The 27,664-nt window shown below is 37.9% G+C and overlaps 1 protein-coding gene across 1 annotated transcript in view; it reads left to right on the top strand.

Annotated features, from left to right (window-relative positions):
* GRID2 (glutamate ionotropic receptor delta type subunit 2) overlaps positions 1-27,664 on the top strand; it is a 1,601,453-nt gene that overhangs the window by 1,343,275 nt on the left and 230,514 nt on the right. Inside the window, exon 13 of the mRNA XM_015471545.3 lies at positions 7,156-7,351. Coding sequence (XP_015327031.2) covers positions 7,156-7,351 — 196 coding nt within the window. The remainder of the gene's footprint in view (positions 1-7,155; positions 7,352-27,664) is intronic.

Below are 27,664 nucleotides of genomic sequence, written 5' to 3'. Positions count from 1 at the left end.
GAAAGGAAGAAATTCACCAAGAAGATAAGCAAACATGCTGGGAGAACACCTACCAAGCAAGGAATGATGAAATAGTCTGTTTGCCCTGTAATGTGAATATGAATGAGGCAAAAGGTTATTTCTGAAAATGGGGAAAAAAATTTTTAGGGCAAATTTTTGAAGGATCTTGAATGCTATGGAGTTTGAACCATTTTCTAAGGGCAGTGGGTTATACAGGAAGTATTTAAATAAGGCAGAGGTAGGATCGGATTTGCATATCAGAAAGAACACTGTTGGCTGTGAAGGTTGGATTAGAGGTAGGTGGGAGTAGAGATAGGGGAAAAGCTTAGAAATAATTTTCAAGGTAGAAATGATGAGGGTACTAGCAATGGGAAGGCAAAGGTAGTGATAGATTTGCAAGATTTAGGAGGTAAAATTTACAAAACTTGATGAGAAGTTAGAGTGAGGTGTTAGAAAGAAAGGCCACCGGTGAGGAAGAGCTTTAGCTGAGAATGAGTCTATTGGTGGGAAAAATAAAAACATGGCGATCCTTGAAATCATAATAGAGGACAAAGTAACAGTAATAATAATAATAATTGCAAGGATCAGTAACTGAGCGCTTAAAGAGTACCTTTTAAGGGAAGTGTCTTCTATCAAAATCTACTACAAACCTCCAGATATTTTATTATAAAATTATTATTTCTCCTATTTAACAGGGAAAGGAACTGCAATTTGGAAAATTTTTATTTGCTCAAGGATTGACACTTCAATCTTTATATCTTCAAAACCTGTGTTTTTAGAAGCTGAGAGGTTGCCCAGTGCAGAGGTTGGCAGTACCTCACCATGGTAGGCCTGCCTTCTCTGACCACCTCAGTCTAGTTTCCAACTCTTTTTTCTGTTTCTTATGTCTCAACATCGCTAATGTTCACTCTGCTGGCCCTCTATTATGGCGTGTAGTTGTTCATTAAGTTGTTAAATTTTGGAGCACTTTTCCTGCCTGGAAAACCTGCCTCTGTACCCTGCCAACGACAGTGCTCAGCCACTGCAACCAGTGAACCTCAGTAGGCACCAGTGGGCTCCGTGCGGTTGCTATACTGGGCCCTTGGAGTTACAGTAAAATTTGTCCTTTGGCAGATGCTGAAATTACCATCCAGAGGAGGAAACTGGGCAGAGTGTGGGAGGAAAAGCCTGAACTGAGTTGGAGGGCACTTTTCATGCACCCCTGCTTGTTTGTCTCTCTTCCACCATCAGCCCCTTTGCCTGCAGCATCCAGCGCCTATCCCATCAACCACGTTCCATTTTTCTCTCCCTGAAGAAAAATCCTTCTGATGGGATAACTTGAGTCAAGTGTTCCATTCTATTAAAAATGGGATTAGACTTAAAATTCCCCAGAACTAGAGCTGGCAGCTCACTCTTGTCATTTGTTGGTGAGCATTCTACACAACAAGGCTCAAATGTGAAACAAAAAAGAGAGAGAAAGAAAGAGAGGGAGGGAGGAAGAAAGAAGGAAAGAGAGAGAGAAAGGGAGAGGAGATGTAAAAGAAAGGCCTATGAGAGTTATTTTAAGTTTATATGGATAAGATCTATTTGCCTATTGAAAGAAAATAGGTAAAAATATGAGTGAAAGTTCACGGCAGTGGGGATGGACATTAGATTTTTAACTGACAGCTTAAAAAAATCTAAGCAGCAACACATTCATTATAATTACACTAATAAAGTCATGTAAATGTCATAAAGAATTTGCTATGAAGAAAATTATGACCATTTAGTATCCTAAGTTCATACATTCTTGTACTTGGAAAGGTGATAAGGCTTTAACTCAACTCCAATTCACAAATCTCCTTGTTAGTAGTATAAGGGGTCCTCCTGCCACACACACCAAAAAAAAAAAAAAAAAATAGTCCATTACAAATCATTAAATAGTGCATTATAAGGTGAAGAACTATTATAATAATAATCTTTGTATGAAAAGAATAGATAGCTTGATCAAATACTGATGTGACATGTCCTAAAATCATCACTTTTTGAGGACACTGTTACTCTCCCCATTTATAGATGAGGAAAGTAAAGTTAACAGGGGTACCTAACATCACACGGCTTACAAATAAGAAAGCTGCTTGACTTTAAAATCTAACCTACCCAATATCAAAGCTATTGTTATCAGATATAGCTAATATCAGACAATCACATGTATCAAAATTAATTTTCAATGCTTGAAGGGTTTTAAGTATTTTTCTTCTCATGGAAAGAGTTTGTAATCAGCCTAGATCCACCTTAAAATTTAATTTCACAGACATGCCCTAAATTACAATTTCTTAATATTTGTAATGTTCATGTAACTAAATACCACTTATCTATCAGATAGTACTGTTTAGTATAGAACACAGGTATAATAAATAAAAGAAGAATTTCAGTAAGATGTAAGATGTTGAGAAAATAAGGCTGATTAGACTGGGAAAACATTGGCTTTCTTTTATACATATAGCTATGGACATTCATTTTTACTGTGTGTATGAGTTGGGGTGTGGGTTGGGAGAGGAGGGCTCACGGCTCACGGATTCTCAGAGTGATTGTTTGCCGAGTTTTGTGTGTGTTCAGGCTTCCCAGATGGCTCAGCAGTAAAGAATCTGCCTGCAATGCAGGAGACCTGGGCTGGATTCCTGGGTTGGAAAGATCCTCTGGAGGAGGAAATGGCAACCCATTCCAGTATTCTTGCCTGGAGAATCCCATGGAGGGAGGAGTCTCGCGGTCCACAGTCCATGGGGACACGACCGAGCACCCACAGCACAGCGTGTGCATGTTTTGTGTGGTTAGGTGGAAAGACAGAATATATCAGTATGAGTATATTCACAGCTAACACTTCTCTAAAACACTCTAGATTTTCCCATTTCTTCTGTGTCCTGGGTAAACGTTGCCAATTGTTAGAAAAGAAATATCAATATTTGCCAAGGTAAATTTATGTATTAGGTGCTTGTGGACTATTTTATAATTGTGTAACATTTTAAAACAATGATTTGGCATGTCTAAATACTATCTACTCAGATGTTGACTTTAAGATAGAATGGTTTTGAGGATTACCACTTGTGAAATAACCTACTTGATTTGTTTGCTGCTCCTGCTGCTAAGTCACTTCAGCCGTGTCCGACTCTGTGCGACCCCATAGATGGCAGCCCACCAGACTCCCCCGTCCCTGGGATTCTCCAGGCAAGAACACTGGAGTGGGTTGCCATTTCCTTCTCCAATGCATGAAAGTGACTCCTAGCGACCCCATGGACTACAGCCTACCAGGCTCCACTGTCCATGGGATTTTCCAGGCAAGAGTACTGGAGTGGGTTGCCATTGCCTTCTCCACTTGATTTGTTTAGGACCTTATAATATAGACCATAGCATTGCTTAGCAGAAAATCTTATAAGCATGAAAATAACAAAATTAGTACTTATAATAGGTCCTTTCTTTCTCTGTTGGGCTCCTAAAACAGCTTTATTTTTCTGTAATAATTAGCTATTTGTGTTCACTTCATTTTGCTTCATTTTATTTTTGTCACCTTTCGTGTGCTATCTTGGTGTACTATGATGGAATGATACTGAATCAGACAAGCTGTAGTTTTTATTGCAAGCATATCTCACAGCACATTTATAAGCTGAACTTGATATCAGAAGTGAAGCTAGAGGGAACATGCCTTTGTTCTAAGTTATAAAATGTTCTGCTATTCTAAATTTGAAATATGTTGAAAATAAACTGCCTCTTTGTGACATCAAGAACCTCACATAGGAAACCTATCAAGATGTTGCTTTAAAATTTCTGTGTGTATAAAACAGTTTTGCCAGCTAAAAACCTGTGTTATAATTCTATATTCACATTTAAAGCTAATATTCAAGGTGATACCATGGCACAAAATTTTGATTGAATTAAAGATCCAAGCAGTTGATTTCAATTTTCTTTTCATGGAAAGCTAAGAAGGAGCATTAATTTATTTAGCAGTATTTTACTAGTATGACTATTTGAACAAAGCAGTTACATATTTCAGTTCAATTCAGTTCAGTCGCTCAGTCGTGTCCGACTCTTTGAGACCCCATGAATCACAGCACGCCAGGCCTCCCTGTCCATCACCAAGTCCCGGAGTTCACTCAGACTCACATCCATCGAGTCAGTGATGCCATCCAGCCATCTCATCCTCTGCCGTCCCCTTCTCCTCCTGCCCCAAATCCCTCCCAGCATCAGAGTATTTTCCAATGAGTCAACTCTACGCATGAGGTGGCCAAAGTACTGGAGTTTCAGCTTTAGCATCATTCCTTCCAAAGAAATCCCAGGGCTGATCTCCTTCAGAATGGACTGGTTGGATCTCCTTGCAGTCCAAGAGACTCTCAAGAGTCTTCTCCAACACCACAGTTCAAAAGCATCAATTCTTCGGCACTCAGCCTTCTTCACAGTCCAACTCTCACATCCATACATGACCACAGGAAAAACCATAGCCTTGATTAGATGGACCTTTGTTGGCAAAGTAATGTCTCTGCTTTTGAAAATGCTATCTAGGTTGGTCATAACTTTCCTTCCAAGGAGTAAGCATCTTTTAATTTCATGGCTGCAATCACCATCTGCAGTGATTTTGGAGCCCCTAAAAATAAAGTCTGACAGTTTCCACTGTTTCCCCATCTATTTGCCATGAAGTGATGGGACCGGATGCCATGATCTTCGTTTTCTGAATGTTGAGCTTTAAGCCAACTTTTTCACTCTCCACTTTCATCAAGAGGCTTTTTAGTTCCTCTTTACTTTCTGCCATATTTAGATATATGCATACACATTTTTTTTCACCAATACACTATCATCTTGCCAAGTGGAAACCTTCGGAAAGTTATAATCGAGATTGATTGCCAGAAACTACTGAGCAGAAAGTGGCCAGTCATATCCAGGGAGGGTTTCTGATGAATCCTAACGTGGCTTTCTCCAGCCCTAACATCACCTTCAGGTTCTAGAAAGCGCAGGCTGGGTATGACTACCTAACCTTGCTCTTGCATTTGTAGATATTGAGTGAATGAGATCTGCTATCATAATCTATATTGACAAGTTTCATTTCTTCCCCCTGTGTAACCAGTTTAAAGCATCACTAAACATTGGGAAATATGTTAGAATGTTAGTTTTGAATATAGTTTTACTTCTACTACTAGAAACAGTAATAAATAAGAAATAAACTGTTCTTTGGAAACAAAATTCTTATTGCTGTACTAGTACCAAGATAATTTATGGCACATTCCAGGAGCAGATGCCCTGTCACTCTGGTACTAGGCTGCACTCTAACTATGGGTAACACACTCATATTCTTGCTTCCTCCTCAATTATTTATCTATACTGTCACATTTTCTTTTAAAAATGGCAGAATTATCTCAATAATTGTAGGATATTCCAGAAAATTCTCCCCTTCAAATAGTCATTTTTACTTTCTTTATTTTACCTCCTTCAAGGAATGAGCAAGCAAAGGAATCTGTTGTTTGTTCTTGTTTCCCCTTGCTGCAGCAGGGGCCCCAATAAAGCTTTGCTTGCAAAAAGAAAAAAAAATGGTAATTTTTAAATTCATCATTTCATGAAGCAGAAGTGTAGAGCAAAAAGGAATTACCATGGTATCACTCATTTCCATAGAGTAGATTATACACATCAACAATGTAAAACTCAATAAAATGCAGATTAAATTTTGCTGAAAGTTATCATTAAAAACTGGCACAAATATTTAACAAACATGGCCCATATGTATTGTTTGCAACACAATTTTGCACATGATGGAAAGTGGTGACCTGCAAGTGTATTCCCAATACCCTTACCCAATGTTAGTGTTGCTTGCAAAGACCCCCAGGAAATCATTAGCAAACTCCAGCTAGAAACGAACCAAAAGGTCAGAGGTATACATAACATGACATTCATGGCCCGTGGTTTTGGAGGGCTGTGGGTATTTGTTCTTGTTCAAAATATGGTATAGTGCTTCAAAGCATCTGCTCCCATTCTCAGAGGTTAGTGAGTTTGAAGCATGCCAGCATCTAATTTTAAACAGTATGCCAAAGACACATATTTGTTCTTAAATGTCAGTCATTAGAGTTGGGTGCCTACACAAATTCAGTGAGTTCCAGTGAAGTGGTAATTGGTTCTCCAAGTTAGAAAGTATGAGTGTCTTATCAGAAACTCACATATAAGGAAATTGACCATCAATTTAGAGACGAATAACCTGGGACAAGTAGATACCGTCTGTAACTTACAGATTGATTTGAAAAGCCTGGAACATTATTCTGTAAAAGAGAAAGCTGAAAACATATTCAGCTTTGCAGAAGCATGAAATTTACTTTATTTTAATACAAATAGAAAGCTCTCTCTCTCTCTCTCTCTCTCTCTCTCTCTCACACACACACACACACACACACACACACACACACACACACTTAAAGCAAATCTAACAAAAATAAATAAATATAGAGATAAAAGTCAGCATCTTGCAGTAGAAATATGGTTTTCGGAGTTGGTCAGATCTGCATTTGAATTCTGTCTTTATCCTTCAATGACCGTGCCACACTAAGCTAATCCTTTATTCCCTGTACCTAAGTTTTCTTATCTGTAAAATAGGTGAAATAGTTCTGAACATGAGGCATTGCTGTACGGATAGTGTATGCCAACTGCATGGCATGTATGGAGTAGCAACTCAATAAGTAATGACTGTTACAAATACTAGTTTTTAAGTATACGCCTACCCAAACATGTTGTTTATACAAAATGTAATTATTTTATAAAAATGTTGAAGCCTTGTCACCTAAAAGAACATAAGCTTAAAGCTTGCAACATACTGAAATTTTTAAAAACTATATGATTATATAGCAATATAATTTCATTTTTCTTTGCTTTGATAGCAATTGCTTGATTTTTTTTCTCACAGCAGCGGAAAAAAAAATAGCCTTGCTCTATCACTCGAAACTTTCGCCTTTCCTTTAGTAATGATTTTTGTCTTCTTGTGATCCATGTAGGTTCTACACACTGTTACAGCAATTCTCTTTCTATATTGTATCTTAATGTTAAGAAATAGCAAAAGAAAAAAAGCAATTTGACATTTGTATTTACATATATTACTTTTTGCTTCCTTTATTTCCACTTGAAAGTATTCAGTACTCTGTCCTGTGTCTCTCTGCTCTCCCAATAATCAAGGTCTCTCCAGGACCTCTCCAAGCAAACAGATATCCCTTATGGCACGGTCCTGGACTCTGCAGTGTATGAGCATGTGCGCATGAAGGGAATGAATCCTTTTGAGAGGGACAGCATGTATTCCCAAATGTGGCGGATGATCAACCGAAGCAACGGATCAGAGAATAACGTTCTGGAGTCCCAAGCAGGCATTCAAAAGGTACTGGCCACAGTTCTGCCGTCGTAGTCTCCCATTCTGTCCCTAATATTGGAATTGCTAAACTGAGGTTGATACTTCCTTTTTGTAAGTTTAACTTTGACATAGAATTTTCAATTAAGGCTTTCCAGGTGGCTCAGTGGTAAAGAGTCCACCTGCCAGGAGATATGGGTTTGATCCCTGGGTTGGAAAGATCCCCTGGAGAAGAAAAGGAAGGAGTTTTCAGTTAAATTATGCCTTTTATTGATTTAAGAAGATTTTGAGGTGACTCACCACACCAGTAGAGGGAATTCACAGATTTCTGTGGTATGGCTAAGGATCCTTTTCAACAGAATTTCAAAACTAGAGTATATGAGCTGGTATTTTGTTCAGAACAAGGTCAGGGAGTTATACACATGAAGACTGGAAAAGGCTTTTACAAATCCCATTACAAATATCATTCAGGTTATCCAAGTTTTTCAAACAACTCTGGTTATTTTCTATACTACATTTGTTTTTAGATGAAAACTTTATCTTATATGATTATGAGAAGTTCTCTGTGAGTAAAAGTTAATCTTGTCCACAAATATGATTTCTATGAATGTCTATTTCTATTTCCAAAAATGAAAATCTTTATTAATAGCTTATTTTTATAAAATCATCATTTAGAAGTTATTTAAAAAAAAATACAGAGAGCCATCCTTTGTATGAAAAACATGAAATTAGTTTTTATTCTGGGCTGTGGCTTATAAACATGTACATAGAAGTAATTCTTTCTTCCTCAGGCCCCATCAACCTCCATGAGAGAACTGAATGATTTTTGCTTAAAATTATCCCAGTGGCTTTCCCAGTGAAAATCACAAGGGCTGACTTTCAATAAGTAATTGTGGGATAAATGAATGAATAAATATCCAATAACAGCATCAATGGTGGTATATACTTTTTTCTGTCACCTTTCACGCATGATAATTTGAACTCCAAGTCTGAGTTCCTTGTTTAGAAGGCAAACTTAAAACTACCTTGTTGGAAAATGTTTTGTTGACTGTTAATATTATTCTGCCATGTGGGTGTATCAGTCATGTCCAACTCTTTGCACCCCTATGGACTGTAGCCTGCCTGGCTCCTCTGTTCATGGGATTCTCCCAACAAGAATACTGAAGTGGGTTGCCATGCCCTCTTCCAGGGGATCTTCCCGACCCAGGGATCAAATCCGCGTCTCTTATGTCTCCTACATTGGCCGGCAGATTCTTTACCACTAGCACCACCCGGGAAGCCCACATTCTGTTACAGGTTCTAGGATTATTCTATACCCTTTCATATGTTGTCCTTTACTACTGCTCTTGCTATGGTTCCCTAGTGTCACACTCATATTTTTTTCAGTCACTACACTGATACTATTATTTAAAAACTACTAATGCTGACATAAAGGTCTTTCTGAGTATAAATGATGCCTTTAAATAATGTCCTTGAAATGATGTCCTTGAAATGGTAGTAATGGCTTCTAACTCCTTCACCTTCATTATTGAATCCCAGTTTCCCATGGCTCAGGTACCGATCATGAAAAATGTGTTTCTTTTTGTCCAGAGGCCTGTTGGTTCTTAGAATTTCAACATAGTACCCTCCACTTACTGGGGACATGGGGGAGGCAGGTGAGATTTGGTGGGTGAATGAACTTAGATGTTGTACTGGGGAGAAAGGAGGATAGATTTTAGGATTTACTAGGTACTCACTGGATGTGGATGAATTTAAGCCTCACAATAGTTTTTGAAAGAGTTCTTTTCCTTCATATTGTCTATTGTTAAGAAAGAATTTTGCTTTCTTGAGTATAAATTGAAGTTCAAAATTTATATTTTCATCAATTTTAGATCTAAAGCTCTTCATACTTTCCAAACTCTTTCTATACCATATGCTCCAGAGAAAATTCAATTTCTGATCTCCACAGATACAAATTCCCAATAAAAATATTTTTCAAACATACATATTCACTCCATTCATTCATTCATCCAGTACTTGCTAATTAACAATTATGAATCAGGCGCTGAGGTGGGAACTGGAGGTAAACTCGACCTCAGGGGAATGCCTGGATTCATGAAATATACAGTCTGATGAGACCGATTGAAAAGGAAACTAAAATACATGATCAAACAAAATGATTTAAATTATGATAAATGCTATCGGAAAAACAAATAGGATGCCACTGTAGAAATTTGCTTGAGAAGCGGTGATCAGGTAAGTTTCCTAAGGATATAAGATATTAACTATAATCTGTCTGATCAAGAAATGGTCATGTGGAAGAGAGGATGACAAAGTGTTCAGGCAATGCTTAGCATAGGCTAAGGCCCAAAGATCCATTCAGAAACCAGTTTTAAAATCTACATGAAGTGGACACTGTTGAATGAGAAAAAGTGGAGAATGAGGCTAGTAGGCAGGGGACAGATCATACAGGACCTTGCCCGTGGTTAAGAACTTGGATTTTATTTGAATTAAAAAAAAAAAAAAAGATGCTGCTGAAATAACAGAATGTAATGGTTGATTTTTATTTGTCAAGAAGATCATTATAACTTCCATGTGGGAATTGGGTAAGAATAAAAATAGTGAGACCATAAGAAACTTGTAGCTATCTAAGGTAGCCAGCTAAATTAACACCTTGTTTCTTATATATATATATATATATATATATATATATATATAAGAACATGGGAATATTATATATATTTATATATATATGTACACACACACACACATACACACAAACATACACACACACTATTACCCGTCATTCTTTGTATTATTATAAACTGGTTACACTTCTGACATCCCAGTATTTCCAAAATAATATAGAAATCTAGAGATAGCATCAGTTGCTACATAGATGCTTTATGTTAATCACTCAGTCATGTCTGACTCTTTGCAACCCCGTGGACTGTAGCCTGCCAGGCTCCACTGTCCATGGAACTTTCCAGGCAAGAATACTGGAGTGGGTTGCCATTCCCTTCTCCAAGGGAACTTCCCAACCCAGAGATTGAACCTGTGTCTCCTGCATTGCAGGCAGATTCTTTATTGTCTGAGTCACCACGGAAGCTTTAGGATATATTTATATATCATCTAAGGTCTTCAGTGTTCTTTAAGAAAACCTCTTCTTTTTTAAGTATGTACATAGAATTTCCTGCATTTTTGAAAAAATTTATGCTGTTTAACTATGTGTATATGTAAAAATAAACTGTAAATATTCACACTCAGAAAATTCCTATTCAAGAGTCTATGAAATAGAAGTGTTTTAGACTCAGCTATTGACTTTTGTAGTATGTGCTATGAAATTTAGTTAATTATTTTTAGGCTTTCATATTTATTTTTCTTTTAATACATAACCTTCCATTGCTTTTCAACTTGGGCTTGTGTTTTTTATACTGTTGTTAAATGTAATAATTTTTTTTTTTTTTTTTTTTTGTATGAAGAGTGGAAAGAACTCTGGTCTTAGAAAAAAGCTCTCTGGTTTTCATTCTTGTTTCTTCCAGTTCTCAGCTCTATACTTTGGACAAATTACTTGGTTTCTCTAAGATTTACTCTTCTCATCTTTAAAATTATCACAGTGTGAGAATTAAAAGCCTGGATACAAATTAAAAGTAGGCATACAAATAGGTTTGAATCCAGTTCATTTTTTTAAGTAAAATGTGTAAATGTGACTAGCTACTTAACATTTCTGGGACTCAGAATTGTTATCATGATATTAAGAACTTCTGCCTCTTATGGTTTTGATCATTATTATATATATATATATATATATATATATATATACACACACACATACATATATATATATACACATATGTAGAAGCATCAATAGATAGCATGATTAGAATAATAAACTCTTAAGATGATTCTAAAGTTTACATGAAAGAATGTATATGTGAGTGATTTCTTATTACAAAGCGTTATTATTTGGTATTTCCTAAGGTTAACCTACGGAGAAGGCAATGGCACCCCACTCCAGTACTCTTGCCTGGACAATCCCATGGACGGAGGAGCCTGGTGGGCTGCAGTCCATGGGGTCGCTAGAGTCGGACACGACTGAGCGACTTCACTTTCACTTTCATGCATTGGAGAAGGAAATGGCAACCCACTCCAGTGTTCTTGCCTGGAGAATCCCGGGGACGGGGGAGCCTGGTGGGCTGCCGTCTATGGGGTCGCACAGAGTTGGACACGACTGAAGCAACTTAGCAGCAGCAGCAGCAGCAAGGTTAACCTAAAATTATGGCATAATGAAAAAAGGTAATGCAATAAAAGAGGTAGAGAAAAATTTCTATTTCTATTCCCTGATAGTCTGCTGATAAAGATGCTTACAAGTTTAAAACTGCCAATCAAGTCCCCAAGTGTTTATTACACCCCATATATTCAGTTTTCCGATTTAGTAGAGGAGTAGTGAAAAATGTTATTAATTTATAATGGGAAATATCAAAGTGAAATTTGCTTATTGTCTACATTTCTTTCAACCAGTATCAGAGACAGCTAAAAACTGATTAGACAGAGGCTAAGTAGTTATAGTAAAATGTATTTTGGTTCAGTTTTCAAGGTCTTGGCCAGCTTTTATTAAAACACAAAATCAACCAACCAACAAACGATAACCTCTTCACCTGCTATAGCTCGCTGGGAGTTCATAAGTTTGAGAACTGTAACACATGAAATGTTTCTGGTGGATTCTTCCTGGAGTAACCAGTCTTGCACATCTCACACAGAAACTCCCTGTTCTCTGCCATTGATTTCTAATTTGTACAGGCAGAAAAGACCCCCAAGGTCTTACAAGTCAATATTCCACAAAAGGCCAAACTTCCTCTATAGTATATTTGACAGGAATTCATATATATAGTAACTCCCTACCAGAAAAGCCTGCATCACTGTGAGAACAATCCTCCCAGTCTAATTGCAATTTTAAATGGATCCCATTAATGCCTTAGGTTGTGCTTGTTCCTAACTGTACCTCTAGTCTCGTTGTTTTTCTTACTTGAAGGTAAATTCTGATCCCTTCTAACAGCTTTGGTCTGCTTATACCAAAGATACCTGTAAAAATGAGGGTTAGGTAAACAAGTTCTAATCTGCTGTTCTTCAGAGGCGTTCACCTGTACCACACTAGCCTAATTAAACTCGAACAAATGTGTTTCTGCCTTCCTCTTCTTAGGACTTTTTGCATAAGCAGGAAAAAATGTGATTTGAAAAATATAACTGAGTTTTTTTTTAATGAATTCATCCAATAGTTATTTATTGAGCATATTCTATGAATCAGTCAGTGTTTGGGTCATTGAAATGAACATAAATGAAAAAAAAATACCTTCATGAAGTATACATTCTAGAGGAGAAGGCAAACAATAAACCAGATAACTAAAATATGTTGTATTTCAGGAGTAATAACAGACACTGGAATAACTATTAATACATAAAGTAAGTGAGGGGTGGAGGTAGAAGAGAAATATACATGTGGATAAAGTTTTTCCAGGCACAGGATCAGCCAGTGCAAAGGCCCTGAGGTGGGAGTATGCCTGGATGTTCTAAGATTGTGACGGAGGCCAGCATAGCTCCAGAAATGCAGTGCAATATTATTAACTATGGTCACCATGCTGTATATTACATCCCCATGACTTGCTTATTTTATAACTGGAAGTTTGCCCCTTTTGATAATAAAAGGGTATAACAGAGTCAGGGAATGATCAGCCAGTGAGGCAGGAGAAAAACCAGGAGCGGTTGTTTAGAAGCCAAATGAAAAAAGTGTCTCATGGAAGCTCAAATGAACGACTGTCAAATGATGCTCATGGATCAAATATGACGAAGACTAAGAATTAATGATTTATTTGGTTACCAGTAGTCACTGGTAACCTTGACAGGAACAGATATGGTAGAGTGAAAGGAGCAGGAATTACATACAATTCAATTGGAGAGAAAAAGAAAAGAAAAGAGACAGTGTTGACTATGAGAATAGGCACTTTTTAAAGGTGCTTTCCTAGAAGGAAATAGTGAATAATAGGACAGATTTCTGGAGTGAGATGTGAAGTTCAGGAAGTTTTTTTTATGAGAGAAGATATACAGTCTCTGTATATTTATGGGACAATATAATAAAGAAAGGGCTTCCCTAGTGGCTCAGAGGGTAAAGTGTCTGCCTGCAATGCAGGAGACCCAGGTTCAATCCCAGGGTCAGGAAGATTCCCCTGGAGAAGAAAATGGCAACCCACTCCAGTACTCTTGCCTGGAAAATCCCATGGATGGAGAAGCCTGGTGGGCTACAGTCCATGGGGTCGCAAAGAGTCGGACACAACTGAGTGACTTCACTCACTCACTCACTCGTAATAAAGAAGGCAATACTCATGATGCAGGAGAGAGACAGGAGAACCGCCAGGATCCAGTGTACAAGTGGAGGGTCGGATTTAGGAGCACAATTCAGCCATAGTAAGAGGAGGGAGGCTAGAGCATACAGGAATACCTTCAGATAGGTTGGAAGATATGGTGATGGGAGCACATGAAAGTTCGTTTTTGACTGTTTATATTTACTCAAAAAAACAAAACAAAACAAAACAAAACAGGGACCAGGGTCATCACCAAAGCAGGATAGAGATTCTGGAGATTTAAAGAAAGAAAAAGTAGGGATGGTTGTTCTGGAGAATGGGAGGAACCATTAGACTGCTGCTGCTGCTGCTAAGTCGCTTCAGTCCTGTCCGACTCTGTGTGACCCCATAGACGGCAGCCCACCAGGCTCCCCCGTCCCTGGGATTCTCCAGGCAAGAACACTGGAGTGGGTTGCCATTTCCTTCTCTAATTCATGTCAGTGAAAAGTGAAAGTGAAGTCGCTCAATGGTGTCCGACTCCTAGCGACCCCATGGACTGCAGCCTTCCAGGCTCCTCCGTCCACAGGATTTTCCAGGCAAGAGTACTGGAGTGGGGTGCCATTGCCTTCTCCAAACCATTAGACTAATGAAATGTAATAGATTCCTAAACAAGACTAAAGACCCCTTTGCAGTAGTGGTCATGACTGTAAATTGGGACTAATCTGCATGATTGTGGGGTTTTCTCTGGCCTCTCTATCTTCAGCTGCCAGTTTCACCAGAATGGTGTTTGCCAGATAAGTACGACAGAAGACAGTGAGGTGAGGAAGTTTAGAGTACATGTAAAGAAATGCTCTCTATTACAAATCATGGAATCTGAGCTGTATAGGAAGGAAGTCAAAGCACAAGGAAATTGAGGCTAACAAAAGGATGGCATGAACAGTGGACTATAGGTCTAGATAGGATTGGAGAATTGTTGGAGTTAGTGAACCAGAAAGATAGGATTGGAAATAATATGAAGTTTGGTTCTAAGATGACACATCTGAAATCGAGATGATGAAGACAGTGCTGGCATCAGAAATGATATGACATGAGAGCGGGTGGCTGAAGTGGGAGAAAAGACACGATCTTTGGAGAAGTAGAAGCCAAGAGACTGATAAGCCAAGTACTGGGAAAGGATGTCTATGTGAATAATCGAATCACCAAGAATAACCACAGAAGTGGAATTTGAGGGTGACAGAGAGGCGTCTGGAGTTTGGAGGAGTGACAGAATTAGCAGATGTCTGCAGTAAGAATGAGTAGCATGTAGTAGTCTGATAGCATGAGTTTCAAAGCTGAAGGACTTCAGAGACAAAGGTCTAAAACTGGTTCAAAGGGCAAGGAAAACACCTAGCCCTGATCCAGTAACAGTGGTATGAATATTGTAGAAAAGAAAAATAGTCATCACTTGAGAAGACCAAAGGCACTGCGGTATCTCTTGAGGAGAAGCAGGTTCTACTTAGCAAAAGAAAGGAAAAGGATATTGTGGTGGTGGTGTTCAGTCGCTAAGCCGTGTCCAGCTCTTTTTGACCACATGGACTGCAGCATGCCAGGCCTCCCAATCTCTCACCATCCCCTGGAGTTTGCCCAAGTTCATGTCCATTGAATCAGTGATGCTATCCAACCATTTCATCCTTTGCTGCCCTCTTCTCCTTTTGCCTTCAGTCTTTCCCAGCATCAGTGTCTTTTCCAATGAGTTAGCTCTTCAGATAAGGTAGCCAAAGTATTGGAGGACGAAAATTTAAAAAAAAACAAAAAAGGAAATTTAAAAACAAAAAAAAAAACAGCTTGAGGGTATAGGGAGAATAACTGTATGTCTTGGTTTGGAACAGCATTAATTTTGCCAGATGTTCCATTCCACTCTCAAGAGTATTCACATTAAAACAATAAATTGTATGATCTCCCTAGATATATGGGTCATGGTGATGATAGGGTTCCGTAGACCAGAATGGAAGAATCTAGACAGTTGGAAAGGGATGGGAAAATCGGTCAAAGCCAGGCAGCACACAGATTCAAATCAAGAAGTGCTGAGGAGTAACCTAGAAGTCAGATTTTTTATGATGCTGGGCCCTCAGAGATTTAGAAACAATATGGACTTTAGGCTCTAGATCAATTAGCTAAGTTGGTGAATATGAGGTGACAGGGTGGGTGAGCATGCTGCCCAGATTGTGGTGACATTGGCAGAGAGGAGTCCTGACAAAGAGCAGTCCTACCAAGAGCCGAGAGATTTGAGGGCATCACTTCCTACAACTGAGGGACCAATGGGAAAGGTAGCAACTGACAAGTGGGAACCAAGTTACATAAAAGAAAAAAAAAACGTTGTAAGTAGAAAACAAACTTCAACTGTTATTTAGTTTTACCTATAATAACTTTTGGTCTTAGGGACTTCAAACCTATGAACCACACTGGCCATATTCTCTGCTGGTTGTTCCATTCCCCGTCCTCTTAGAGCACTATCCCTTCATTTGCCATTGAGTAAAAATGCCAGAGTAGATGACAGTTCAGGAGCCAGCAGCAGAGAAAGGGTAAGAGCTAGCTTGAGCTTCAGTAAGTGTCATGGTCATATACTGACTAGGGACATGACCCTAACATCGGGGTCAGGCCCCTATTACAGAAATGAATAATCAGACTGAATACAACTTGGAGAGAAAAGCAAGGCAAAATACTAAACAGCTCGGGTCTATGAAAATGCCAAGCATCCTGGGCTGTCATGCCGCAGGGTTTAGAGGTAGCAGTCTATTTGCTACATGTGCCCTTTTGCCAAATGATTCAAACAAATATATGATTCACTCGAGCACTTTGCCCTGCAGCTGGGAGCTAAGATCCCACTGGCCTATTTTCTGCTCTCCAGAAACCAGAGTTTTTAGGTATGTGCCAGTTATCACACAATAAAAGAACAGAACCAGTGAAAGAACGAAAAAACATATAGAGATAATTTCCAGCAACCCTGCTAATGCATTTCTGATGCTTGAGATTGGGTGCTGTTGTTGTTGTTTTTAAACTAGTATTATTTTTTAAAGAAAAAGACTTATTTTTGAAAATAAGAAAAGACTTTTAAAACTTATTTTTGTTTCTAATAATCTTCATGGATGTTGAAATCAATTAGCCTTGATTAGATATTTTCTCAAAGAGGAAAGGAGAAATCTAAAATCATGTACTTCTTAGGCAGTCCTGAGCATTTTACGTTGAGTTAGACTATGTCAGGTCTTATAGAACAAAAAGAAAACTACAAATAAAGATTTTTTTCTAGATGCCCAGAAAAAAAATATGCATAATTCTCTAAAGTAAAAGGAAAATAATAGTGATGTCTTATGTGTGTAAAGATGACACTACTCAACCACCATACACAGAGCATGTACTTTTAAAATTGCTATTTTTATATAGTGATTTACTCTACGATGAGAACTATACCTACTCCAATTCTTTTAATTAGTTACATCTGATTCCAAGGCATGTATATATTCACTCAATCCTATAACATACATATATTTAGTCTAATTTGGAAAACTAGTCTAATTTAGTCTAGAAATTTAGAAATTAGACTCAATTTAATTAGACTAAATTTAGAAATTTAGTATAATTTAGTCAAATTTGGAAAACTCAGCAGTGGCCACAGGACTGCAAAAGGTCAGTTTTCATTCCAATCCCAAAGAAAGGCAATGCCAAAGAATGTTCAAACTACCGCACAATTTCATTCATCTCTCACTAGCCTAATATATTTAGGCTAATAGGTATAAGAAACTATTATTTTAGGTACACAGGATGAAGAGATGGATTAGTTTAGTGAAGGTGGCCAGTAAAATGAAGAATAGCAGCTACCCCACAGAGAGATATACGAGGTATTAAGAGGACACAGAGAAAGGGGACCTATTGTAGCCTGGAGGATGAGGCTGGTACACATCACAAAGGCTTCCTATAGGAATAATATCAAACTTAGAATAAGCAGGATTTAATTAAGTTAAAGACAGAGAGAATTAAGTAGCAGAGGGAAGAGGTAGCCTGAACAAAAATGTTGAGGTAAACAGAACAATGTATGTGCAGAAACAAAGAGCAATTACAATTAGATATAAACTCTTTGTGTTAGTTTATTTCTAATATAGATATATATATAATAGAGAAAAACAATGGGATGGGAAAGACTAGAGATCTCTTCAAGAAAATTAGAGATACCAAGGGAACATTTCATGCAAAGATGGGCTCAATAAAGGACAGAAATGGAATGGACCTAACAGAAGCAGAAGATATTAAGAAGAGGTGGCAACAATACACAGAAAAACTGTACAAAAAAGATCTTCATAACCCAGATAACCACAAAGGTGTGATCACTCACCTAAAGCCAGACATCCTGGAGTACGAAGTCAAGTGGGCCTTAGGAAGCATCACTATGAACAAACTAGTGGAGGTGATGGAATTCCAGTGGAGCTATTTCAAATCCTGAAAGATGATGCTGTGAAAGTGCTGTACTCAATTTGCCAGCCAATTTGGAAAACTCAGCAGTGGCCACAGGACTGGAAAAGGTCAGTTTTCATTCCAATCCCTAAGAAAGGCAATGCCAAAGAATGCTCAAACTACCGCACAATTGCACTCATCTCTCACACTAGCAAAGTAATGCTCAAAATTCTCCAAGCCAGGCTTCAACAGTACGTGAACCAAGAACTTCCAGATGTTCAAGCTGAATTTAGAAAAGCCACAAGAATCAGAGATCAAATTGCCAACATGCATTGGATCATCAAAAAAGCAAGAGAGTTCCAGAAAAACATCTAATTCTGCTTTATTGACTATACCAAAGTCTTTGACTATGTGGGTCACAACAAACTGTGGAAAATTCTTCAAGAGATGGGAATACCAGACCACATGACCTGCCTCCTGAGAAATCTGTATGCAGGTCAAGAATCAACAGTTAGAACTGGACAAGGTAAAACAGACTGGTTCCAAATTGGGAAAGGAGTATGTCAAAGCTGTATATTGTCACCCTGCTTATTTAACTTATATGCAGAATATGTCATGCAAAAAGCCAGGCTAGATGAAGCACAAGCTGAAAACAAGATTGCCAGGAGAAATATCAATAACCTGAGATATGCAGATGACACCACCCTTATGGCAGAAAGCAAAGAAGAACTAAGGAGTCTCTTGATGAAAGTGAAGGAAGAGAGAGAAAAAGTTGGCTTAAAACTCAATATTCAGAAAATTAAGATCATGGCATCCGGTCCTATCACTTCACAGCAAATAGATAGGGAAACAATGGAAACAGTGACAGACTCTATCTTCTTGGGCTCCAAAATCACTGCAGATGGTGACTACAGCCATGAAATTCAAAAACACTTGCTCCTTGGAAGAAAAGCTGTGAGCAACCTAGACAACATATTAAAAAGCAGAGACATTACTTGCTAAGAAATGTCTGTATAGTCAATGCTATGATTTTTTCCATTAGTCATGTATGGACTTGAGAATTGGACCATAAAGAAAGCTGAGGGGTGAAGAATTGATACTTTTAAACTGTGTTGTTGGAGAAGACTCTTGAGAGTCCCCTGGACTGCAGGGATATCCAACCAGTCCATCCTAAAGGAAATCAGTCCCGAATATTTATTGGAAGAACTGATGCTGAAGCTTAAACTGTAATACTTTGGCCACCTGATGCTGGGAAAGATTGAAGGCGGAAGGAAAAGGGGACGACAGCGGATGAAATGGTTGGATGGCATCACCGACTCAATGGACATGAGTTTGAGTAAGCTCTGGGAGTTGGTGATGGTCAGGGAAGTCTGGCATCCTGTAGTCCACGGGGTTGCAGAGTCGGACATGACTGAGTGACTGAACTGACGTGTGTTAGAGTCTTCTAGATAAATAGGACCGATAAGATACAGTAGATATAGACATATCCTAAATTAGTTATCTCACTATATACAAATAATCCTATACATCTATACATATTTTATATATAGTGATAAATATCTATAGCCTATATATATTTTATATACATATATACATACATATATGTGTATATGTATATATACATACACACACACAGAGAATGAGATTTATTTTAAGAAACTGGGGCCTCATGAGATTACAGTGGCTGACAAGTCCCAGAATCTACTGTCTAAAGCGGGAGACCTAGGAAAGCCAACAAATATCCAGTCCACATGCAAAGGCCTGAGAACTAGGAATGCTGATGGTATAATCCCAGCCCAAGGGAGGGAACAGACTAGGGTCTCGGCTCATGCAGTCAGAGCCAAAGAGAATTCAACTTTCCTCTACCTTTGTGTTCTGTTCTGGTCCTGCACAGGTGAGATGGTGCCCACCCACATCAGGGAGGGCAGTCTGCTTTACTTAGTCCACCAATTCACAGACACACTCAGAAATAGTGTTTCACAAGATATCTGGTTTTTCTGTGGTCCGGTCAATTTGATGCCTAAAATTAACCAACACGGAACTATAGTAAAGTGGAGGGGATAGGAGGTGCCGTTTGTGCCATGGATCAAAGATGCATCCTGGACCATGTATCATCTGAACCTGCCAATCAGATGTTAATTGTATAGTTTTAGCTAAATGAACAAACAGATGTGAAAAGAATAACCAAAAATATTTGAAATTTCTGGATTGAAAAGAAGATAGAGTCACTTTGGGCCTCAAAATCGTGGAAAGGGAATAGATGAGTTCTGAGATTTCTTCTAGAGCTAATTTCAATGAGTCTTTGGACCCTGATTTCAAAGTGTTTAGAAGCCACATGAGAGGAGTGTGCCTCCCAGGAAATGGCAGACACCCCTAGTGGGAGTCTCAGATGTCAGTTTTGATTTAACACATCCTCATTCTCATGCCGAAATATTCTACAAAAGAATTCCAAGTTTGTAGCTCCCCAGGATGAAAACAAATGGATAGGCGCATATTTGTTTCCTGGTGGTTCCATTATGTTCCAAAACTTCTTTATCCAATAAACAGTTTAAATTACACCTTGCCTTGGCTTAGTTCTTACCCTAAAGTTCCTTCCCAAATTGGAATGTGCATATACATTTTTTTAATTTCTATTGGAAAAATTCAAAAAATTAAAAATTATAATTCCACTGTAATTTTTAAATTAGCCCATTCCACCCATCCAATTTTGCTTTCAGTTTACTTCTGTTTAATAGCAGGGTGATAATCTTCATGACTGTCTTCTGTGTTTAATAGGCACAAACATGCATGCTTTTATTCAGTTTCCATTTTGACATTTTATAAAATGAAATGTTTTCTTGCTTTTGTCTTTTTCAATTTCTGTCATCAACATCTTTCAGGTTAGCATACATATATATATGTATATTATAATATATAAATTTAAGACCTTCAAAATATTCCATGAATTATTATTGTTGTTCAGTCGCTCAGTTGTGTCCAACTCTTTACAACCCCATGGACTGCAGCATGCCAGGCTTCCCTGTCCTTCACCATTTCCCGGAGTTTGCTCAAACTCATGTCCATTGAGTTGCTGATGCCATCCAACCATCTCATCCTCTATTATCCCCTTCTCTTACCTTCAGTCTTTCCCAACATCAGGGTCTTTTCCAATGAGTCAGCTCTTTGCATTAGGTGGCCAAAGTATTGAAGCTTCAGCTTTAGCATCAGTCCTTCCAGTGAATACTCAGGACTGATTTCCTTTAGAATTGACTGGTTGGATCTCCTTGCTGTCCAAGGGACTCTCAAGGGACTCTCCAGCAACACAGATGGAAGTCATCAGTTCTTTGGCGCTCAGCCTTTTTTATTGTCCAGCTCTCACATCCATACATGACTACTGGAAAAACCATAGCTTTGACTAGATAGACTTTTGTAGGCAACGTAATGACTCTGCTTTTTAACGTGTTGTCTAATTATAGCTTAGTTAGTTATAAGTTAGTTACAGTTATAGCTATAGGTTTGTTATAGCTTTTCTTCCAAGGAGCAAGTGTCTTTGAATTTCCTGGCTATAGTCACCATCTGCAGTGATTTTGGAGCCCAAGAAAATAAAATCTGTCACTATTTCCATTGTTTCTCCATCTATTTGCCATGAAGTGATTGGGACCAGATGCCATGATCTTCATTTTTCGTTTGTAGAATTTTAGGCCAGGTTTTTCACTCTCCTCTTTCACCTTCATCAAGAGGCTCTTTAATTCCTCTTCACTTTCTGCCATTAGAGTGATGTCATCTGCATATCTGAGGTTATTAATATTTCTCCTGGCAATCTTGATTCCAGCTTGTGCTTCATCTAGCCCAACATTTCTCATGATATACTCTGCATATGTTAAATAAGTAGGGTGACAATATACAGCCTTGACATAATCTATTTCCAGTTTTGAACTAGTCTGCTATTCATGTCCTTTTCTAATTGTTGTTTCTTTACCTACATACAGGTTTCTCAGGAGACAGGTGAGGTGGTGTTTCCATCTCTTTATGAATTTTCCACTGTTTGTTGTGATCCACACAGTCAGAGGCTTTTGCATAGTCAGTGAAACAGAAGTAGATGTTTTTATGGAATTCCCTTGCTTTTTCTATGATCCAACAGATGTTAGCAATTTGATCTCTGGTTCCTCTGCCTTTTCTAAATCCAGCTTGTACATCTGGAAGTTCTCGGTCCATATACTACTGAAGCCTAACTTGAAGGACTTTGAGCATTACTTTGCTAGCATGTGAAATAAGTACAATTCAGTGATATCAAACCATTGCCACTGATAAACACTTTTAATGCTTCATACATTTTCTCCCAAAAGCAACCATGATGAAAATTTATTTTTATATATTTGTGGGTTTTTTAAATAAATACAGTAACAAAAGTGGGATTCTAGGTTAGAGTATGTACATTTTTGAATTTAATTACCACTCCCAAAGTAGTCTCTAAAAATGTACCAATTTCTACAGAAAAGAGAGCTATGTTCTCCCACTTTCTTGCCTGAGTTGCTAGAGTTAAATTACCTTACTCTTTTATTGTTCATTTTTCCCAAAATGATGAATGGAAAGTATGTTATTTTTATTTTCACTTTTCAGATTCATTAGGTTGAACATTTTTTTAAATGTGTATTAGCTTTTGCACATCATCTATATATTGCTAAATTTTATTTCTTTTGCTTTTCTATTGACTTAATTATAATTATCAGTTTCATGCTACTTTAAAAGCTATTGGTGATTGTACTTTGTCTTTTTCATTACCCCACCTTTAACCCATCAGGCTTTTCTATTTCAATCCATGCTCGCATCTGCATTTACACTGTTGGTTAAGCAGATGTACTGGCAAGCAAACATGATTTAGTCAGGTCCTAATATAAATCCACATGCCCAAGTGTACACTTCATAAGACAACATTTCTTTTGCCAGACAGTACTTTCAAAGAGCAGCATTTACTTTTCAAAAAATGGGAAAAGCTAAATGGTTTTGTAAATATGACTCTAAGCTGTCCACTGTTTGCTGATTTTCTCTTTACCCCAACATTATTAATACAAATAAGAGTTTTATAAAGCTAAGTTTCCTGGTGAAAGATATATACTGAGAGGAGTCTAAGTTTTTGAAATGTTTTTCTATGGACATTTTTAGTTAAGATATTGGACTTTCATGCCGATATATTTGTTTCCATCAAATTAAGCTATAGACCTTAACACATAGTTTGAATTTTTAGTTTGTTATGAAACGTACCTTTCCTCCGTAGGAGTTGTAGGAGCTTTGTAGGCTATGTATGGAGGCTACTTATGTAGGCTTTGCTTGCCAACTCGTGGCTCCCCGCCTCTGGGTGTCCTTCATATCTTCATTGGATCCTCTCCTCTCATCTTACTTATGTGTTCCATGTTCCACTATGATTTTCTTCTCTTCAACAGCTGAATTCACTTCTCCTATTAAAGCAGAAATGCCACGATTCCTACCATATCCTTCTGCTTCTATGTTTCTTAGATTAATTGTAATTTGGGGTACTAAAGCTTATGATTACAAATTCCTCCTTTCTTGTTAAATACTCATAACTCTATTATTTCCCCTATTTAAATCAATAATGTTTTGCAAAATCCTTTAGGGCTGTGCCATCTGGTACCAACTCAGCCTGGGAAATAAAATTTCAATGCCTTGATAGTATTTTGAGCCAATAAACACATTACAATATCAAACCAAACTTGTGTTTGGTAAAAAATAATCTTCTTTCAATCTTCCTTTTATTTCTTTTGTTATTCATAATATGAAATACTAGAATCTAAAAGTGAAAAATAGTTTTAGAAAACTCCATAACTAAGAGTTAAGCTTCTCTTTTTACGTCATAAGGAATCGATTTGTGATATACTCTAGACACATCATATTAATAGTTTCCATGTTTAACACTGAACATATACATCCTGGAGAAGAGAATGGCAACCCACTCCAGTATTCCTGCCTGGAGGATCCCATGGACGGAGGAGCCTGGTGGGCTGCAGTCCATGGGGTCGCAAAGAGTCAGACCCAACTGAGTGACTAACACATATATACATTTTATTGAAATTTAAATTTGTATTTACTTATTTTAAATTGTGGTAAAATGCATGTAACATAAAACTTATCCTCTTAATCATTTTAGATGTACAGTTAAGTAAACTGTCTTGACTATACATGCCTCACCATCATCCATCCCAAAAACTCTTTTCATTTTGCAAAACTAAAATTCAGTAACCATTCAACAGTAACTCCTCATTCCCTTCTTCCCCAAACTCTTGGAAAGTACCATTCTGCTTTCTGCCTTTATGAATTTGACTACTTTAGAAACCTGATATAAGTAGAATCATACAGAATTCGTCCTTTGTGACTGGCTTATTTCACTTCATATATAATGTCCTGAAGGTTCATCCATGTTGTGGCACATGTCGGAATGTTTATCCTTTTTAAGACTAATATTATATTGTATGTGTATTTTTGGGCTATTGTGAAGAACACTGCTATGAACATGATGGTACAAATATATTTGAGTCCCTTCTTTCAATTAAGTATATCCACAGAAGTGGAATTGCTGAATCATATGGTAACTTTATTTTTACTATTTTGAGGAACCACATACTGTTTTTCATAGTGGCTGTACATTCCTACCAATAGTGCACAAAGTTTCCAGTTTCTCCACGTCTTCCACCATCACTATTCTGATATTTTTTTTAGAGTAGCCTTCCTAATGAGTGTGAGAGGGAACATATAAATTCAAGTTCTATTTTAATATTCATTTTTTAAGAGATACTATTTTGGCTAAGAAACTTGAATCACTATAATCTCTATCATTTACTCCAGTAGAAATTAGACTGTGCTGGCTAATCATATAAAGCCCAGCATTCATGAGAAGTAGAACTCAATCCAGCACACAAAAATAGCTCACCCAATAGTGATTCTCAAAGACAGAAGAGATCAATAACCTAACAACTACCTCCATCTAGTGAGGCAACTCAAAGGCATGTATAGTACAACAAAACAAAAGCAAACTATGTCTTATCTTATTCTTACACAGCCAGTTGAGAAATGCTGCTGCTGCTGCTGCTGCTAAATCGCTTAGTCGTGTCCAACTCTGTGCGACCCCATAGACAGCAGCCCATGAGGCTCCCCTGTCCCTGGGATTCTCCAGGCAAGAACACTGGAGTGGGTTGCCATTTCCTTCTCCAGTGCATGAAAGTGAAAAGTGAAAGTGAATTCGCTCAGTCGTATCCAACTCTTAGCGACCCCATGGACTGCAGCCCACCAGGCTCCTCCGTCCATGGGCTTTTCCAGGCCAGAGTACTAGCATGGGTTGCCATATGAGAAATGCTCGTTTTCCTAAACTCTCTGGGAATTACCTATTACTGCTTGTTATCCCCAGGATTCATCATAGATCTGTCAGTTTAATCATTTTTCTTTGTAGATGAGAAAACTGTACCTAAAAAGCTAATTTTACCTAAGATTTACCTAAGGCCACACAGCAAATTAATGTCAAGATTTATGACTACAGTTCATATCTCTTAACTCCTGGTCATTTGTCCTTTCTTCCACAATAATAGAACTTTAGTCTCTAATGTCCTTCAAAGCTAATTAAAATTCACATTATAATTTGAGTGGTTCTCAAAGTTTAAAAGGTACTTGAAATTACCTGGACAGGTTGCATGAAAGGCTTATTTCCTAACTCTAAATGCAGATATTAAAATTCACTGGGTCTGGGATGAGACCAAAAGAATTAAATTTTTAACAAGCAATCCAGGTGTTTTTGATTGTTCACAGATTATCTTCTGATAATCACTTTTTGGACATTATTTAAAAGCCCTTGTCCTCCAGCCACTGATCCTCAAAGTGTAGGCCTAGATCAGCAGCATCAACGCCATGTGGAAACCTGTGTGAGAACTATAAATTCTTAGACAACTCCGCAATTACTTAATCAGAGACTCGTGGGATCGGGCTGGGAATGTCTACTAACAAGCTTCTCAGATGATTCTGAAGCAACTAGAGAACCATGGCCTATGCTCTAGTTTAGCCCAAGCAAGCCACTCACTTTATTCTCACTTTATTTTTTGCATTCCAAACAGAGGATTTAAATATCCAGAGCTTCAGGTACATGTAGGTAATCTGAAATCTTTTATCACCTTAATTGATACAACTTGGCTTTTCTAAGTGTATACATGATTTTTGTGAGTGTTTCAGCACTAAGAAACAAAACCTTTGCTATCTTTGCTCCTTCCTGCAATTAATCAGAAAGTAGAGGTTAAGTGAGGGGCACATCGAGGGGCAAGTGTTGCTTCTCCCCTTGTGACAGCATTCATTTTTTTGGAACAAGACAACATTTATCTGCTTGCTGCACATCTCTACCCGGATGCCCTGCCAGTGCCCCTGCCAGCCGTATGTCTAACTCTGAACTAATTATCTTTCTTTGTAAGTTGATGCTTATCTTTCTGTGTTTCTTAGTTCTGTTAAAAGCACCAATACCCTCCCTGTCATCTACCCTGGAAATTGAGGAGTCATTATTATTGCTTTCATCTTTCTTCTCAGAGCCAATTAATTACTTTAACTATCAATTCTGCCTCTACAGCATTTCTCCCATTCGTCCCTCCTTTCACTTTTCTACTTCCAGTTTAGTAATTCCTGTCATTATTGCTACCCTCCTGGACTATACAAATAGCTAACTGATTGGCCCCCTCCCACCAGTTAATCTTCTCTCAGCATAATTCTGATAGTGATCCATCTTTGCTCAAAAGGCTGTAAGTGTTCCATTCTATCTCGAGTGCAATTTGTTTATCCTAGCATTCAAAGGTCTCGACAATTTGGCATTATCCTGCCTTTCAGTCTTAACTTATTCATTATTTTCATTTAAAAAATATTCACTGAACACCTGTTCTGTACTAAGCATTGATCTAGGTATGGTCTTTTCCCTATCATATGCCTATGTTCCTATTAAACTAAGGTACTGGGTTTCTTTTATATGTCTCAATATTCTTATATATCAAGTGTTGTGCACTTCTTTCCTCTCATCAGGAACCCATGCCTTCCACTGACTTCTTTTTCTCTTCTTTGCTGTTGATTTCCCAGGTCTTTCGCAGCTGTTACTAAAGATCTTTCTTCTTAGTATTATAATGTTCTCTGTCTATCCTTCTAGCTGTATACTGTTTTGACTCAGGGTTAATACTTGATTCATCTGTTTATCCCTATGTCTCTTAGAGATAATTCATATATAAATGTTCTGTAAATCTTAAATGAATTAAATAGTGCAGTTTCAAGCTAGATTTTGAACCTTTTTCTCCAACTTGAATGACTGAAATCGTCTTTTATAGTAACTGATCTCATATTGCTCATGAATTCAGACTGTAAATTTCTAAGTTTGGGGCCTGATAGAGAGTTCCTAAAGGGGCTTAGATATTTTTGTTTTTCTATTATATTCTGGATGGTACAGCTTATTCATTATCTTTAAAAGCTCTCAGTAAAATCAGATCAGATCAGTCACTCAGTCGTGTCTGACTCTTTGCAACCCCATGAATCACAGCACACCAGACCTCCCTGTCCATCACCAACGCCCAGAGTTCACTCAGACTCACGTCCATCGAGT

This window comes from Bos taurus, chromosome 6 (genome assembly GCF_002263795.3).
Source record: "Bos taurus isolate L1 Dominette 01449 registration number 42190680 breed Hereford chromosome 6, ARS-UCD2.0, whole genome shotgun sequence".
NCBI lineage: Eukaryota > Metazoa > Chordata > Mammalia > Artiodactyla > Bovidae > Bos > Bos taurus.
This window is presented reverse-complemented; position numbering and strand designations above follow the sequence as displayed.